The following is a 19,146-nucleotide window of genomic DNA, read 5'->3' as shown; positions in this document are numbered from 1 at the left end:
CTTCCCATAGTGCTAATACAATTAAATTGAAATAACAAATAACGTAGTTCAACCTATTCAGTACAAATAAATAAGAAATGTAGTGTTACATTTCTTTTAATTATAAGCGGAAGCAGTACCGGTTTCGATCCCAATCTGGGTCATCAGCTGAATAAAATGTAAAAACAGTGCATAGGTAAATAAGAAATTAAAGAATGAGTCTTTCACAAAAACAGTATTTATGTGAAGAAGAATTGTTCTTTAGAATGTTGAGTTTTATCTCAAGGGTTTGTTGCTTAATTGACAATTCATGAAAAATTTATTATCAACTTGAGTTAGGAAGAGGTTCCATTGTGCAGTTGGGAGAAGATTAGCAATTTCTAGGTGTGTTTCATATAATCTGTTATTTAAAAACAGTTTTTTTTTTTTTTTTTCTATAAGAAACAGATTTCGTTTTTCAACCAAATTTTGTTGGTTATTCTTTGGGTTTTTAACGTATGAAGAGAATGGGTTTTTCTGACACAACTTTGAAGAAATTTAGGAGTAAGGTTATAGGAAATGCATTGTTTTAGGAAGTCTATCTCTTTTCCTAATTCAGCAATCTTGATCTTTAGGCCCATGTAAGAGAAGGCTTTATGTTTAGCTTGGTTAGCTTGTGCATTTAAAGATAAAAATGTCATGATGTTCCTTATTGAACTGTATCACAATTAAATTGAAATAACAAATAACGTAATTCAAACTATTCAATACAAATAAATAAGAAATATAGTGTTACATTTCTCTTTAATTATAAGCGGTAGTGGTAGCATTTTATTCGGTAGTGGTACCGCTTATAATTAAATTATTAAACCGGCAGAAACAAAGAATAATTGTGCTGCCACCAGAACGATGCTGCATTGCTAAAGCCAATGTTCTGCGTTGGCGTGAAGACAGTCTAAAAATGCGTACTGTACAAGAAAGGCGTTCATATAATTTTACACCGGGCGAGTTGGCCGTGCGCGTAGAGGCGCGCGGCTGTGAGCTTGCATCCGGGAGATAGTAGGTTCGAGTCCCACTATCGGCAGCCCTGAAGATGGTTTTCCGTGGTTTCCCATTTTCACATCAGGCAAATGCTGGGGCTGTACCTTAATTAAGGCCACGGCTGCTTCCTTCCAACTCCTAGGCCTTTCCTATCCCATCGTCGCCATAAGACCTATCTGTGTCGGTGCAACGTAAAGCCCCTAGCATATAATTTTACAAAGCACTTTTTTAAGCCTGATTTAATTTTTTTGAAGGACTAAGTGGAGGTCATCTTTCATTCAGGGTCATCTTGGATTTGGAGAAATACGTATTTCATTTTACATGTCCAGGATATGAAATTACAAAAGTATGAATCTGATCAAGAAAAAGAAGACATAATATGATGAACACTGTGGGAAGAGGGGCACAAAAGAGCAAGAAATGTCTCCACATCATTCCCAATTCTTCTACATCCAGTTCTTCTCAGCCTGCGATGAGTTTGTGTTTCCCAGCGTCATCAGGAGGTCGGGCATAAACAATCGTTGAGGGGCAATTTTGAAACAACTTCACTCTTGATGTGGGATAAGTGTAAGATAAGAAAGCCAGATAAGAACAAGAAAAGGGAAGAAACATGAAACAAAGTTAAAAGCAGGCAGTAAAACATTAGGAGTACTTGAGCACATTAATGATTAACTACTTAATAAGATACAGAAAAACAGATTGACAGGGATAGACACAGTAACAATGTACCATTCAATGTGTCACAAAGCCCAGAATTAAGCTGTCCAGATAACCTTATGTGTTCATCCAGTGTGCAGGCCTCGCAAATCTAAAGAAGTTTTTGATCCTGCAGATTTCCACAAACACTATAGTACATCCGTGCTATTTTGAGATATGTTTTCCATCGAGGCACAGAAGTTCCTAGTCTGTTTACTGCCTTCCACATTGTATGTGGTAGGTCATGACCAGCAGCAGGTTTCTCTTTTAACATTCCTCCCAGAGACTCTGCTTCAGGTCTACTCCAGGTGATAATCATTTGTACAAGTTAAAACTAAATTAAGGACACCTGGCCCAGTTGTCAAAGACACTCTAAAGGTATCACACAGCGACCTTGAAGGATATCCCCATTTAATGCCGTTAAGGACGGGTGCAAACTCACTTTCAGAATATTGGGATATCCTTCAAACATTCCATCTTTGATGATTGATCGTTTCGACTACTTAGTTACTACATGCATCAGATTCATGCTTATGGATCATCAATGTATGTTACTTTCGTAAGATTAACACGTTCAATACCTGTTTCTCAGCGGGACACTTGAATGCCTGGACCAGCCATTGCCCGGCTCTCTTAACGTGCATCACTTAACAAAATTTACCATTACTCCTTAAATGTTAGAAACATGATACTTTGTGCTTACCTCTAGTAGATATTGAGGGTGTGATATCTGGTGTCACACGTTCCAGGGTGGAGAGGAACACCACACTTATTGCAGTACCATATTGTTTCACTTCTAACTTTGTTTTTTGTGCACACTACACTTTCTTGAGGGGATGCTCTTACTTTTTACATGGAGAAATTTAAGAGAACGTGCTGCTTCCTTTTTTCCATCAAGCCAGAAAACTGGGTCCTTTGTTGGTGCTCATCGTGGGGATGGGGATTTAGAGGTGTTCATACCTGATGAAGATGCTTAAGAAGGAACTGGAGATACTGACTGAATTATTTGCATATCTTATATCAGATATCTACAGACTGTTTGCATGAACAACAGAAATGAGATGGATTTGTTTCTAGTGTTCTTTTGATGAACTCTCTGCATTGAAGAGGGCCATTTCACTGTTTTCATGAATGGATACATTGTAGGATACTGATCAGCAGTATCCATTCCATATATGTGTGGGTTATAATCAACAATACATTCCAGCTTCATTGCAGGTTTTCCAAATCTACCTTTTGTTACTTCCAACATTTCTGCTGAATGAATTGTTGAAATCATTGTTATGGCCCTCTTGACCATCAATGAAAGAAGAAGAACCTAGCCATGTCTAATAAAAGTCATTTCTCCTCTCTTCAGACTTTTCTGTTGTTCCTTGACTTCTTTAGGGACCCCCCCTGTTTTGCCATATTGTTCCACAAACAGTAGTGTTGCGCTCACGCAACTCCTTAGCCAAACCTACACTGTTATAGAAATTATCCATAATACCGCCTACCCCTGGTCAAGGTAGGGATTCAGTAATTCCAACACTGTATCTTTGAGTGAAATTCCACTTCCATCATAAAATTTTGGGAGTGCAAATATATCCTGAAGTACTGTAGACTTGCACACCATCCTGAATAAAATGCCATACTTAGTAAGTTTTCCAGGATTGTTACAGCCTATCTGTACTATCGGTATAATGATTACTGTCTCTGAAGAAATGAAAGAATATGAAGGAAGCATGTTCGGGACATTGTTTTAGAAAATATCGGAGTCTGAAAAACAGGGTTTTCGGTCCAGTACATTTTTATATCAGGCTTTTGGACTATACCTGTGATGAACATCAACCCTAAAATCTTTTTCAACTCGGAGACATCAATCGGTTTCCAGGATTGCATGATTGAATTCTTTGTGTAAGGCCAGCGCACCGCACTTATCACTTGAGTCGCGTATAGCTTCGTCTGCTCACACACATACTGATAAAATTTGTCGTTCATGAAAATACTGACATAACTCATAATGTCCTGCTCATTTTCTATTTGAACATTTAGACCTGAATTCTCTGTAAAAGGTGGAACAGGTGGACAGTAACTAGGATGATGTGTATCAGGCACTTCACTTTCTTCTGTAAGCCTATCACATTCGGGAATCGGAATTTCCTCGTCACTCTCACTGTCACTATCTGAGCCTATTTCAGGAATAAGTTCATCACCAGAATCATCATTGTGAACAATATCTAACAGTTCTTCTTCCGTAGGAAACTTTGTTTTATGAGCCATTATACTACACTCGGTAAGAACGACACGCACTGCATTGGAATCTCAAGTACCCATTTGACGCACGAGGAATTGCTGAGATTTTCCTGCTAAAACAGCTGAGATTAAACACGAGCCCACTCAACGCGAGGGTTATCTCAACAAGGTCAATAAACTTCCTGTTACAACCAGTAACACTGACTAAGGTGTAAGAATGTATAGATGACGAATATAAACAGCATTGCTTCGCGCGGAACGTTAAACGTCTTACGCCGTCCACGGCCCACAGCATAGGAGCAAGCTTAAACGTCTTACACCGTCCACAGTCCACAATGAGTTAATGTGTTCTAGACAAAATAATTTCTTCATGGCCTAGTTTTAACTATTGTTTTTGAGCATTGTCTGTAACTTGAACGTAATCTTTTGATTATTTTTAAAACACTGTCATTTTGTATGACACAACCTGTACAGGATTGGAACATTCCTATCAAGTTTTTTAAAATAGTCTATTCTCATTGCTCCAGACGACTAGTCAAAGTCATCTCCGTACAGGCCATGAAGGCCCTTGGAGGAGTGGAAGGTAAAGGCGTCCACTATCCGTAACCTCGCCACGTGATGGGGTAGAGTGGTTAGCTCTATGCCTGGCTGCCTTTGCCCCAGGAATTAACCTGGTACTCATTTTTGGTGTAGGCTGAGTGAACCTCGGGGTCATGTGCCCCTCCAGAAGTGGAAATCTCGTTTCTTAAATTTTAAGACTTCCTGATGGGGATACGAAGAACCCACGTCCTTCCAGGCGAGCCGAGCACACCCTTACTGCCTCGACCTGGCAGCCCCTCCAGAAGACTAGTGTCAAATGAAAATCCAAGAATTTTAATGTGGACTAAAGTGTTTTACAATGTATTTGTACTTTTAGCTCAGGGTTCACAAACCCCATTTTATTTAATGATTGTGTCTTTAGTTTAAATTGTATAAATGGATAACTGAGGATGACCGAGTCATACGGTCGAGACTAAGTTACAAACTGAGATTGTAAAAAGTGAGCTACATACATCAATATGGGAAAAAGTGAAAATTATTGCTTACACTTATGTTGCTGTTCGTCATCTAATGGTGCTATGCCAATTGGGCAATAAATTTTATTGGTAGGGTTTGGTCTTAAACAGCCTGATACAGTATGCCCTGCTTTCTGTAGAGCTATATCATGTGAAGTCATATTATGTCTCACAAGCTTTGTGTGGTTTTTTTCCCCTGAAAATTTGTGGGTAAAAATTGGAGTGCAAGTATATGTGAGAAGTTAAGAGTTATGAACTTCATATTGTTGGTCCGTATTGAATTGAGATAACATATAACTAATGCACAGTAGAGTCTTCCACCTATTCAATACTAAGTTGTAATTACAATATTTACATTACATGGGACTAAAAATTAAAAGAAATAAGTTTCATAATGATAGATCCGTATTGAACTGTGATTACAATAGAGTAATAATATATTAATAATATATTAATTTACATGGGACTAGTTTCATCCCTACTCTGGGTCATCATCAGCCATATTAAAACATACACAAAATATATGGCAAAATTCTAAAACATGTTTTCTAGCAGTAAGAGTCTTATGGAAAATATAATTATCAATATGAAGTGTGGATGAATATGTTGCTCATCAATATATTGGCTGTGTGATGTATGCGAATGAATACTGTATCAACTTGCCTTGTTTTCTTGGAATTTCATCAACTGCTGCAGAGAACACTTGGTTCTGCCCCCGCATGGCACTAGTGAGTTTTTTAGTGATATAATTCTGTTTTGTGTCTGCCTAGAAGAGTTTGAAATTGAGGGTACAGTCTAGTCTTACTCTCAGGTTATTCAGTGGGACAAATGTTGGCTTTTCCATGTTATGCTCAGCTTTCTCCTTGCATTTCTGTTTATCACACAGACTTACGTTTTTCCAGGGTTAAGGCTTCAGAGCCGGCCCTGCAGTGTAGAGGTAGCGTGCCTGCTTCTTACCTGGAGGCCATGGGTTCAATTTCCGGTCAGGTCAGGGATTTTTACCTGGATCTGAGGGCTGGTTCGAAGTCCTCTCAGCCTACGTGATTACAGTTGACGGTGAGATGGTGGCCTCAGCCTAGAAAGCCAAGAAAAATGGCCAATAAAATTTGTCGTGCTAACCACACGACACTTCGTAATCTGCAGCCCATCGGGCTGAGCAGCGGTCTCTTGGTAGGCCAAGGCCCTTCGAGGCTGTTGCGCCATGAGGTTTTGGTTTCGTTTTTTAAGGCTTCAGAGGGCTGGTATCATGGATGATACACAGTAAAATCTTTAAGCACTGCCGTACCTGCCAACCCTTCTGATTTACCCGGAAACTTTCCGGTTTTTAACTCGTCTTCCGATTTTCCGATTTATTTTTACTTCTTCCTATTTTTTGACCAATATAACTTCTAGTACGGCCAATACTCTTACCCTAGGATACATTCTTATATGCTTGTGTAATTTACAAAACCTCGTTTTCAAGCGTATTTATTTGATGCTTTATTTCGTGAGTGTTTCGTCCGGCGCCTTCGTGTATCGTGTTTCCTGCTTACCACAGCTGGGGATTCGGGGCGGCAATCGTCCTGCAAGCAAGACAGGTTGGCGCGCACGCTGGTGACTCAGTTAAGCGGGTTGAAAGAATGATTTTGTTGTTATAGTTGGTCGCGCTGTTAACATCGTTTCTGTGCGTAGTTTCATCAGAGCTGTGGGCCACTTTTTTTCCTTGCATTTCTATGCTTTCCCCCACTGCCAAAGTTGCATGTTAATAATGTATGGGACATATTGAATTGTTTTGTATGTGGTAGTTTCGCGTATTTAAGTGCATAATTTTAATGAGTAGAATGCTTTTAAGGCGTTGTGTCGGTGACAGTTTCGGGTACTTTATTTTCTCGTTATGGTCAACAAATATAACAAACATTATCTCCAAGTGTTCAGAGATACCTATAAATGTTCGTTCATTTTACCGTCTGATAAAGAAACAACCGTATTTTCTTGCGTATTTTATGCATCCCAATATTTGTAGGTCCATAGCGGATAAAAAGAAATGTTCACGTATTTGACGCACCCACAACTTCGAACATCCATCACGGAGTTCTGGATGTGTTTTAAAATAAAGATGTCAACTACTCAAGTAGCAGGCTTCCTATTGCGAAAGCGGGCATTCCAAACACAGGGCAACGTGCTGTTATTAGCCGGCAGGAAATCCCACTGCACTAGTTTTACGAGTGTTTCGGGTACGGGACATTCTGTGATCTCAAAAATGTTTGTCAGTCCACAGTATTCGAGTAATACTTCATCATACAAACTCGCGGTGATCAGTTACGCCGAAACATACAGGAATAGGGCAGCGGGCAGCAAGTATTCAATGCCCAAATGAAACTTGCGCTAACGCGGTGACAGAAGTGGTCTTCAAGCGGCCAACAAGTCTAGCAAAGCATTCCGCGGATCAAAAAGCGGCAAGTTTCCGCAAGTAGAAGAGGATCTGCTTAAATATATGATTTTCTTACGCAACGTTGGATAAGTCATTTCTCACGAAATGCAGTATTTTAAAGAATGAGAAATAGCCGCTGCACATGGAATCAGTGTCTTAGATTTTATGGTTAGCCGAGGCTTGATTAATTTTATGAAGAGAAAGGGACTTTCTCTTCGACAAAGAACATACCATGCAGAAAAATGACGAATGATTTAAACCATTTTCATCGCTTTATGATTGAGAAGTGTAAAGTGGAGGAATATTTGATCTCCCGTATGGGAACCGCAGCTCAGACGCCAATCAGTTTCCATATGCCACAAAGTCGAACAGTCTATAAGAAAGGAACATACAGTGTTATCGTACGCGCTACCGGAAACAAAAAACAATAATGTACTGCAATGCTTGTTGTTACAGTTGATGGCAAAAAGGTTGCACCTTACACTGTTCTAAAACAAAAAACAGTGCCTAAAGCAAAATTTCCGCGAGTGATCCACGTTCATATTCAAGAAGAAGGGTGGATGGACACGTCACTCGTACAAGATTGGATACAAACGGTTTGGAGTAATGTAGTAGGGTCCCTCCTTTGATGCCCAGCCCTTTCTCGTGTTGGACAGTTTTTGGTTTTTTTTGTCGGTATGTCATTGTTATGACATTACATGAATTGTACTTTTATTAGTTCATGTTTATTTCAGGCCGTATTGTCAGCTCGTAATGGGAAGAAGATTTTCCAGTACTTCCGGTACTTCGATCCCACATGACTAACTTACCTATTCGACTTTTCAGAAAAAATCTCGCCGGAATTTTACGCCAAATGACGATAACTGCAAACGAGTTGAACCAATTGTGTTTTTTTACATTTGATGTATCTTTTAAATGTACTGTAAATGGATTGTAAATATCTGAATTCCTTGAATAATTTAAGCATCCAAAGTTTTTGCCTGTATTTTTCGTCAAAAAATGCGTTAATTACAGTATTATGGTATGCATTTTGTTGCGTGTGTCGGTGTGACATAAATATTATTATTCGCTTAAGTGTCATAAATGAGAATGATTAGGTACATTTTCTTGTAACCATTTGTATGTTTTGTTAGTTTAATATTTTAAATTTAATGGTCAATTTGCATTGTAACTGTAGATATGTACGCCTTTTATCTTGACCTTTTTTCACCTAGACCATGGTGGAATATGTGTGATGAAATCCAAGAATTAAAATCTTCCTATTTTTGGCTTCTAAAAGTTGGCAGGTATGCACTGCTGACAATTTTCTTTCTAACCTCCTGTGGCTGTGGCTGTGTCGTGTGCAGAAATAAATGTCTTTGTACCTGACCTTATCGGCTTTTTATTTGTATAGCTATTATACAACAATAGAGCCAGTGTTGCCTTCATGAGGTCATTTTTCTGAGTCCTCCGTCAGCTTCTTGTGTTCTCCAGGATAACAACTGTCTATTATGCAATATGAACAGATTTAGTAAAGGATTACAATTAAATTGAAATGTAACACTGTCATCCTAATTCACGTCAAAAAGCACTTGTCTTATGAATTTCCAGCCTAATGTTGTTTGATTAGATAGGTTTGTTTTGGTGTCTTCTATCATCCCGACAAACAATAGTGGCGTATAGGCTCTAGGGAAGCCTAGTGCTGGTCTTTCGATTTGATGTCCATCGTCGACCTGTACATATGTGAAGATGGGCTTCAACTTAGGATGAATTTTAGTGCTGGAGGCGTACACCCACCCACCCACCCACCCACCCACCCACCCACACACACACACACACACACACACACACACACACACACACACACACACCCTCTCTGTCTCTCTTTTCGTAAAAGTCTGGCCTTAGGATATATTTAGCAGTGGCTAAAGCTAGTCTTAATGAGAATTGCAACTTTGACATACTGAATATTACCTTCCAAGCCCTGTAAGAACATCCACTTTAACTATGTATTCTACATACCTTCATGCGGGCAGACAATTACACTAGTTTTCAGATTCCTGCTGTAATTCACATAGCAGATTGCCATCCTGTCTTGAGTTGCCATTGTTGAGACCACAGTGAATGATAAAATTGTTTCTTTCAGTTTTGAGGACATGAGTTTACTTTACTACACACAGATAAATTATTGTTTATGGTGATCCTTGTGAAAACTAAACCGTGTGGATGTGTGTTTTGCATCAGTTTTACTGACTGGCAAGACTGACAATAAAACTTTAGTGTAGACAAACTTTAAAACTCGCCAGACATATTCCTGTGGGGTACTTAAGGTTTTTTGTGTATTCGATTCGACTGCTGTGGATGATTTAGCAGCTCTGCAAGTATTGTAACCTCCTGCTGGACAACACAGGTATTTATGAGCATGTGAATACGAGCAATGGCCCTCAGGAGTTAAGCATTTTGAACATTTCGTACGACATGTCAACAAAGTGTTCCAACAGTTGTTGAAGTAGAATTCAGCGAATCATCATTTGTGGCCCAAATTAAGAAATATAATAAGATGCGTTGGGAGTGCGCTACAGACCCATGTTGTTACAAGCTTGTATTATCTGTTCCTGAAAACTCTTGTTTTCTTGTATCCATAGCTGCCCTGCTGAAGATGCAGAAGGAGAGACAGGAGAAGCTGATCAGGGATGAGGAGGAGCGGAGAGAACGCGAGAGGCAAGAGGCGGAGGATCAGATCCGCCGCATGCACGAGGAGGTTAGCCAACCTGTTCGAGGGGAGCATGTCATGGACGAGCCGGTTTCCTCCGTGGTGGTGAGCAGTGTGTCAATGTGGATGATAAGAAGCGTAGCATGCTATCAGATTTAACTCCTTTTGAAAATTTGTTATACTGTTAATATTATAAATTGTGTTTTTATTTACACAAGTACTTTATGAAACAAGCAATTTCCTGGTAACTCTGGAATAATTATCTTAAGAGTTCTATGCCATTTAGTAATGCATGTTTTGATAATATAGAGAGGAATTTTTGTATCATGACGGAATACATAGAGCATAGTCAAGATGCACACTGTAATTAAAGATTAGATGTATTTCATTGCCGACACTTGATCTTCAAATCGTATCAACAAAGTTGGTGTTTCACAGTGAAATTCATTAAATATCTTGTGGGGAAGAAAAAGGAATAATTTGGATTTATGACTGAAAATGTGCTGAGGTAGTAGGATTAGGCACAAGGAAGTACTTTCACCACTTCATGTAGTATGATGGCGATAGGTAAAAGATTACTGGTGACATATTCAGTGTTTGAGGGACATATACACAGCATTAATTCACCCAGTACATTTGCAGCTTCTCCGCCATCTGCAGGAGTATGCAAAATGTGCAAAATCAACCTGCAGGCAGTCTAAATGACACCTACTCCTTGTAATGATGTCATTTATTATTTTATTATTTGTTAGTACTCATATTAATTATCTGATATGGAGGATATTGTAAAGAAAGTTAAAGAACAGGATCTTAAGGTAAGCAAGAAAAATATTCTAATGTCAGGTTCACCATCATCATTTTCATATTTCCTTGTCCAGCTCCTTCCATGTCAGGGTGTTGATTATACTTCTCCACCATTGCCTCTCCTTCCACCACTCCGCGACAGTAATTGTATTCCATTCAAGTCTATCCACCTTGCTCTGGGCCCCTACCTCTTGCTCTCTTTACCTCTATCTTAGCCTACAACATTTGTTTTGGTATCCTTCCCTCCTCCACCTTCATAACATGTCCAAACCATCTCAGTTTATTATTCTCCATCCTATCGCTCAGTTTTTCTACTGGCATTTATTTTCTGACCTTAACATTTCTCACTCTGTCTCTCCTTGCTTTCTCTATCATACTCCTCAGGAACTTCATCTCATAGGCCTGAATTTTACTTTCATTTCTTGCTGTCAATATCAAGTCTCTGATGGATATGTTAATAGAGGGGTTTAGTACATCTTGTATATTATCTTTTTACATTTCATAGGAATTCTCTGTTCCACACCAAGTTCCTTATATTCTGGTAGAACGTATTTCCCACTTGTACCCTTCTGCCAATCCCCTTATCCAAACATGCATCTTGCATTATTTCACTCCCAAATATTTGAAGCATTCAACAACCTCATGGTTTTGTCCCCTGATACTAACGATTTCTTTTCCTTCTCTTTCTCCTCTGTCATCACTCTGTTTTGCTCTTCTCCACTCTGATTTTTATACCATATTTCTCAATATTGTCATTTAAAGCCTCTAGTTGGATTTGCACTTCTGTCATTTTGACTTCCCAGATCACTATGTCATCCCCCCTATATGTTACCTTTGTTTCCTTTAGAATTTCATCCATAACCATTATAAACATAAGTGGAGACAATACACTTCCCTGTCTCAGTCCATTTCGGCTTCTAAACCAATCTGTTCTCCCCACAGTTTTTACAGGTATAGTTAAGGAAGTTTTCTAAGTACTGGATAACAGTAATGTTGTTAACGGCTCTGGAGTCCAGAAATTCGCCTAAGGTTAGCATTTGGCAGGGCAACACTTGAAGGCCTAGATAAAATCGTCAAATGTTTGGATGTGGCTGTGCACACCAAGATCAGAATGGTTAAGACAGCATTGTTTCCTGTAATTACATATGATTATGAAAGCTCAGCCATAAAAAGTGAGATAGAAAGCACATTATTGTGTTCGAGCTATGGTGATGGCAAAGAATCTTTTGTTTACCTTGGAAGCCAAGTAGACAAACAAATAGGTAATTCAAAAATCAATCCAGATATGTTTCTTACAGGATTAATTACAGAGTTACAGTTGTCATACTTTGGGCATATTATGAGATGGTCTTCCTTTGAAAAAAAATTTTATGCTTGGAAAAGTGGAAGGAATTTGCAGAGAGGGTGGGTGGCACTGACAAGTATTGACTTCAAAACAGATACGGTGAAAATGTCACTAGGAAAACTGACAGGATTTGTGGAAAGCAGAAACAGCTCGAGACACTTCGTCTATGCAGTTTATGCTCTCTCCAATAAGACGGATAATTGAATCTGATCTGCATTTGGTTTTTGTGTTATAAAATTACTTCAGCTGCCGAATATCTGACACCATGTTGTTATTCTCTTTCATGAAAACATAGTTCATCATTCATCAGTATGCTGTCTTAGCAATGTTCATCATCTAATAAGACATTGTACAAAGAGATAATTCATTCGACTCACTAATGACTGTGCCACTACTCTTTCTAAGTATGCTTAAAGACTTTTCGATGTAAGTTCTTGCAGACATTTTCTTGGTCATTAAAGAATAAAGGAACAGAAATCACACTTTACACTTGAAGATACAATTTTTTCTGCAATTATTTACAGAGTTATCACAATTTTTTCTGCAATTATTTCCAGAGTTATCGTTGAAATTGTTGCACTTTTAATTTGCTGCTATTCTTTTATAAATTATCAATTCCCTCACCAAAGTATGAATGCAATTTTTGGCATAGTTGTTCTGCTAGGTGTTCTGCTAGACTTGCTGCTTATGTTAACATGCACATTACCTCTGCTTGCCATTTTCTTCCCTTTTATTTTTAGCATGCTAGCATGTTCCAATACTGTTGTTCTACCCAGTTGCTCTCGAGTATAAGGGCGGATCAAATATAAACAGGAATTATTTTTAAAATTTTTTGTGTCAGCCAGAAAAATATACATATAGAGATCACTTTTCTACATAGTGTCCAGCCTTCGATGCACATTTTTCTCCATCAGATTGGTAAGTTTTTGATGCCATCCTGGTAGAAAGAAGCGGTACGTGTACGGAGCCAGTTGCGCACGAACTCTTCTACACTTGTATCATCATCGAACTGCTGTTCTCCAAGGTCTTGTTTGAGTGGTCCAAACAAATGGTAGTGGCATGGTGATAAATCATGACTGTATGGAGAGTGTTCCAGAGGTGTCCAGTGAATTTCCTCCAGTTTTTTCCTGAGTTAAAGCGGCAGTATGCGTCATTGCTTTGCCGTAGAGAAGAATGACGTTTCGGATTGGCTGCCAGTGTTGTTTGTTGCGATATGCAGCTTTTGCTTCAGCCAAAAGGTGACAGTACTTGCCCTTTGTTCATGAAGAAAATCCACCAGCAAAACGCTTGCTCCCAGAAAACTGTTGCAAGCACCTTTCCAGTAGATGGTCCTGTTTTGGCTTTGACCGGACCTGCTTTGTCTATTCGCCGCCACTCCATGCTTGCTTGCTTTGACTCTGGGGGTGTAATGATCCACCCAAGTTTCATCACAAGTCACAATACGATGCAAAAAATCCTGGCCTCCTTCCTCGTAACGACACAGGAGTCTTTGAAAAACTTCCTGGCGTAAAGTTTTTTGTTCCTGGTTGAGGAGACGAGGCACCCACCTGGCATACAATTTTCTGAAATGAAGTTCATTTCGGCTGATCGTTTGAACATTTCCATAACTTATTCCTATGACTAAAACAATTTGCGAAATTTTTATTTGCTGATCTTTACCAATAATATCATGAATGGCAAGAATGTTGTCTGCAGTGATGCTTGCCCGCGATCTCCTTTCATGAGGTTCATTTTCCACAGCTTCTCTTCCTGCCATACATTTTTTAACCCACGCATACACTCGAGTCCGTGAAAGTGTTTCTTCCCCAAGCTGTGCATGGAGCCGTCTTAAAATTTCTGAAGGTTTGGTGCCCTCTTTGGCGAAAAATATGACCATGATGTGTTGCGCAACAGATGTATGCACCTCTTGTTCACTCATGGTGTATTGAAGCAGCGCAGCTCTCCACCATCATTTGCACGCGCAACCCCCTTCTCCAGACACCTCTACCAACATTCTGGCAAAGCTCCACCCCAGAATTATTATTAACAGCAGCGGTACATTCAAATTCCCATTTATATTTGATCCACCTTCGTATGTTGGTGTTAATCACCGAAAATGTTTTGGATCAACCACTATGCAGGGTTGTCAGATGTCCCATATTTTAAGGAATTCCCGTATTCTGTTTTTTAATTTTAAAAACTAAAAGAAACAGATAATTGTCCTACATCTGTTGAGAGCCTTCATGGCTCAGGCGGCAGCGCGCTGGCCTTTTACCACTGGGTTCTGAGGTTCATATCCCAGTCACTCCAGGTAAGACTTGTGCTGGACAAAGCAGAGGTGGGACAGATTTTTTTCCGGGTACTCTGATTTTCCCTGTCATCTTTCATTCCAGCAACACACTCCAATATCATTTCATTTTATCTATCATTCATTACTCAGTGCCCCAGAGGAGTGCGACAGGCTTCGGCAGCCGGCACAATTCCTGTCCTCGCCGCTAGATGGGGCTTCATTCATTCCATTCCTGACCTGGTCGACTGACTGGAAACAGGCTGTGGATTTTCATTTCCCACATCTGTTGTAAACCTCTCATAGGATGCGTATGTTCCTGCAATTTCAAGCCTGAATAAGAGTTTTTATTTTATCCTTGTATTGTATGAGAAAAAGGGCATTGAGCATCTGATGTGAAAAGAGTTGTGTTTTGTAATCTCATGCATTGTTGCCATTCTGCAAGGCGAGATAAATCGTAACTGGTGTATGTGTAACGTTGAACATTTGAGTTAGCATACTACAATGAATATAGGTGATCATGTGAAAGGTTTAATTAAGATTTTTACACATTACTAATGTCCACATTTGCGGAAACGTCGTCGTACAAAAATGATTTTACTGATTTCATTCAAAATTAACCTTGTTAGTGCATTCTACAGTGAGACTTTTCTCGCTTAGCACATTGTAAATTCCTCAATTCCTGTCCTATTAAATCTGTATAAAAATACCTTGCTTATCACGTCACGAATTTTCACTATTACAGCTGTGAGTACGATGACAATTTTCCTATCCCTGAAACTACTCTCTGTCATCCCTTATGAAAGGAACATGATATCCGACACAATGCAAATGTTTTCATATTTGTTGTCCGATATTTTTCACAGCTTTCAGTACACTTATTTGTTTGTAAGCCCCAGTGGAAAAGAGGTTTTTGTATTTGTTCTCTTGTGTTTTTCACACCTTTTTTCTCATCGTTAGAAACTGTAGATATAACTATCACTGTACCCACGCACACACGATAAAATGCACTCATAGTGAGGGGAAAAAAACCAACATATTAATTGTTTTCATATCCGTGTTAGATAGATTTTATTTGTGAATTCAATACATCTTAACAAACTTTTACTGTACAGTAGAAGTCTGCTATAGCTGGTACAGCTTATAACGAGAACCCCGTTATACCGACAATATTTTGATGTCCCTTCAAAATTCTTATATTAAACGGTGTATTATCCTTCGGTTACAGCGAGAGCCTTATCACCGACGCATCTGTTATTACGAGCAATTAAGCGCGCGCGATTTTTTCCGTTATAGATATTTATGCATCCCAGCGGTTATGATGCATGCAGTCGATTATCTTTGTATCGTTTCCTTGCTATGTGCACTAGCGAGTTATCTCGTTGACTTTTCAAAGGCGATGTCGGAGTCCATTAGTAATACCCGTTGACTGCTGTTCCGTAAAGAAAATTTGAAATGGAATAGAACATATTTTCGTAATAAATGCGTAAATAACATGTCCGATAACAGTTCTTAACTCATTAAAAATAAGGCTGACTAAACGATTGCTTAATTTTAATGCTAAATACTGCAATTAAGTAAAACTGGGATACACCTCGAGATATGGCAGAGTGCATAATTGATTTCACAGGTTACTTTATATTTTCTCGCGTCTGGTTAAATTACGGAAAGGTTATTATCGTGTAAATTTATAGCGGGAAGGTTTATCCTTTCTCTAGTGGTGCTTGAAGTATGTTTTCATCATATGTATAGTATGGTTAAGTTAGGATCGGTGACGCTGTTTGAATAAGGAAACCAAAACGTTTGCCACAAAATCCGATCATTCATCTTTGGTACGGTATTGTTTTCTCACTATGTGCACTTGCGAGCTCTCTCTTTGGCATTCGAAGGCGATGTTGGAGTCGATCAGTAATACCCAACAACTGCAATTCTGTAAAGAAAATTCGAATGAAAGAGAATAACAAGTTTTCGTCATAAATGCGTAAATAACGTGGCCGATAGCAGTTGTTTACTCGTTGAAAATAGCGGATGAAGTAAACGATCTCTTCATTTTAATGTTATATACTGAAATTAAGTAAGAATGTGATACACCTCAAGATATGGCAGAGTTCCATACATCACTGATTTCAGAGGATAATTAGACTAATATTTTCTCGCGTCTAGTTAAATTTCGGAAAGGCTTTTCACATGTAAATTTTAAGCGAGGATAACTCATTTCTCTACATGCATATCAAATATGTTTTCACAACACATATATGGTTAGGTTAGGTGACTCCATTTGAAGAAGAAATTTCTGGAGTGATACCGTATTTTTCCGAATTCCAGACTACGTTTTTTCCTCAGAATCTCATGCGAAAAATCAAGGGTCGTCTTGCATTCGCGGCCTAACAGTAATGAATACCACTGGCAACTCTCGCGGTAACCACGTTGCTTCTTTTCATCCCCTGCACGCACACGCAATTCGTTGACAATAAGCGACCGCCTCTTTATTATACATTGCTAGCCGTGACAACCTGTTGTATTTATTATTATTATTATTAATGCCTTTATTTCAGTGGCGAAGTTAGGGCTCGAGGCCCTCTCTTCCACTTAACCACAACAGTGGCTGTGTGTAACGTCACTGGATCTCGGGAACTACTGAAGAGAGAATGACATTCTATTAGCCTCTACAAAAACATTTCTCAAATCTGCAGAATGGCATCAAAACATGCGAGCCTTCGAATTCTTAGAAAAGCCACGGTTACTCAGTGGCAGAGTTATAACACGTCTGCTGTACCTGACTCTTAGTTAAATTAAGTTTTATAGACAGCATGAATATTTTCGTGATGGATAATCGTAAAGATACGTGGAACAGGTATTGCCGGCAAATTGTCAACGGATTCTCGTCGAAATTATGCCAGTTTTAAGTTACCGGTAATGGTTGTTGAACACTCGGAAATGTAGAATAATTGTGCAGCTGCAAGAAAATATGGCATAGGCCTAACTAAGTCAATATTTGGCGTCAGCGCGAAGACAAAGATACAAAAAATACATTCAGTGGTCCGCAACGAGGACGCTTTAAAGAAGTCAAAAATGAAATTGTGAGGTATGTGCACGAAAAACGCAAGGGCGGGAAGGCCATGCCGTGGCGCAATAAACTTGTTCGTTGACCTTCAGCGTCCACTGAAGTTGGCCGAACCCGGCAAGCGAGACGTGCGTGTAGCGGTAGCCGGTTATATCTGACGCTGAGTAAAAGTACCGTAAAAGTTTCTATAGACAGCAAGAATATTTTTCTGACGGATCGCCGTATTGTAGAGAAGCATGGAGTAGGTATTGCCGGCAAATTTTCAACGGGTTCTCTTCGGTATTATGAGGCCAATTTTTAGTTAATGGTCGTTAAACCCGCGGAAATAAAGAATAATTGTGCAGCCGCAAAAAAAATGTGGCATAACGAAAGCCAATGTTCGGTGTCTAAAAACTGCATAAAAATGCGTACTGTACAACAAAGGCATTCGTATGATTTTACAACACACTTTCTGAGCCTGATTACAATTTTTTGAAGGAAAAAGTTGTGTTCGTCTTGGATTCGGAGAAACACGAAACTGTAATTTTTTCAGAATGAAATTATACATACACTTTCACGTAGTATCAGATTTCGAAAAATAACAAACAGGTAAGTCGTAGTGTGGATATCATCCGCGGAAACGCAAGTTTTTAACAAACTGATTGCCGTTTCATACCGATTTTATTGCATATGGGGTTTCTCCGACTTTTATACAAAAATCGGATATAACGACAATCCGCTATAGCGAGTACATTTTTCGCTGTTGTGAATTCTCGCTATAAGGGACTTCTACTTTACCTGTTTTGGTTTGTTTAAACTTTATGTATTGTGATTATTCATTTGTTGAAAACCAATAGAACGTTGTGTAGTTGTGTACTTATATGACCTAATGACAAATTTAATTTTAAACTTTGTAGGACTGATTGATTTATTCAATATTGTGAATTATGTAAGTCTGTTTTCATAATTTGGAGATTGTATACTCTAATAATACTCTAGAATCCCTTACTTTGATCTGATAAATCTGGCAATCCTGCCCCTGTGATTTGTTAGAATGCCATTTACATAAAAGAGCTCGTCGCCATAAGACCTATCTGTGTCGGTGCGACGTAAAGCCCCTAGAAAAAAAAAAAACACATAAAAGAGCTCTCACCTGTGAAATGTGTTTCTTCACTTACTAGGTTGTTGTACACGAAATGACAGGTTTTGTGCCGAGGTTTCTCTCAAAGTAAGCAACATGACCAGACAGTGCTAGTGCAGCCTAACTTTTCTTGGCATATTTACTCTGGTTTCCTGTGTAATTGAATGGGCCGAATTTGGAAGCAATTGCTTCTTCCAAGATGCCGAGCTGGGTAGCTCAGGCAGTAGAGTCCTGGCCTTCTGAGCTCAAGATGGTGGGTTCAATCCCAATTCAGTCCAGTGGTATTTGAAAGGGCTCGTGTCGGATGATTTACTGACATGTTAATGTTCTCCTATGGGACAAAATTCTGGCAGCTTGGCATCTCCAAAAACCTCCATACTGTTATGGAGTCTCTTCCTCATGGTTATTTGGACTACGGTTGGTGTTACATTACCTGATTTCAGTGTGGACTTCGATATATCTA

The 19,146-nt window shown here is 39.1% G+C and overlaps 1 protein-coding gene across 7 annotated transcripts in view; it reads left to right on the top strand.

Annotated features, from left to right (window-relative positions):
- The window catches only part of E(bx) (nucleosome-remodeling factor subunit NURF301 E(bx)), a 464,290-nt gene that overhangs the window by 89,411 nt on the left and 355,733 nt on the right, over nt 1-19,146 (top strand). For 6 of the 7 annotated variants that reach the window (XM_068230140.1, XM_068230142.1, XM_068230143.1 and 3 more), the window contains one exon: nt 10,017-10,132. In XM_068230140.1, the coding sequence (XP_068086241.1) occupies nt 10,017-10,132 (116 nt within the window). Of the gene's footprint in view, nt 1-10,016; nt 10,133-10,156; nt 10,190-19,146 lie in introns of those variants that run through there. The other variant, XM_068230145.1, reaches the window with a different exon arrangement.

Source organism: Anabrus simplex, chromosome 13 (genome assembly GCF_040414725.1).
Source record: "Anabrus simplex isolate iqAnaSimp1 chromosome 13, ASM4041472v1, whole genome shotgun sequence".
Classification (NCBI taxonomy): Eukaryota; Metazoa; Arthropoda; class Insecta; order Orthoptera; family Tettigoniidae; genus Anabrus; species Anabrus simplex.
The sequence above is the reverse complement of the archived record's forward strand: the minus strand, read 5'-3'. Positions and strand labels throughout refer to the sequence as shown.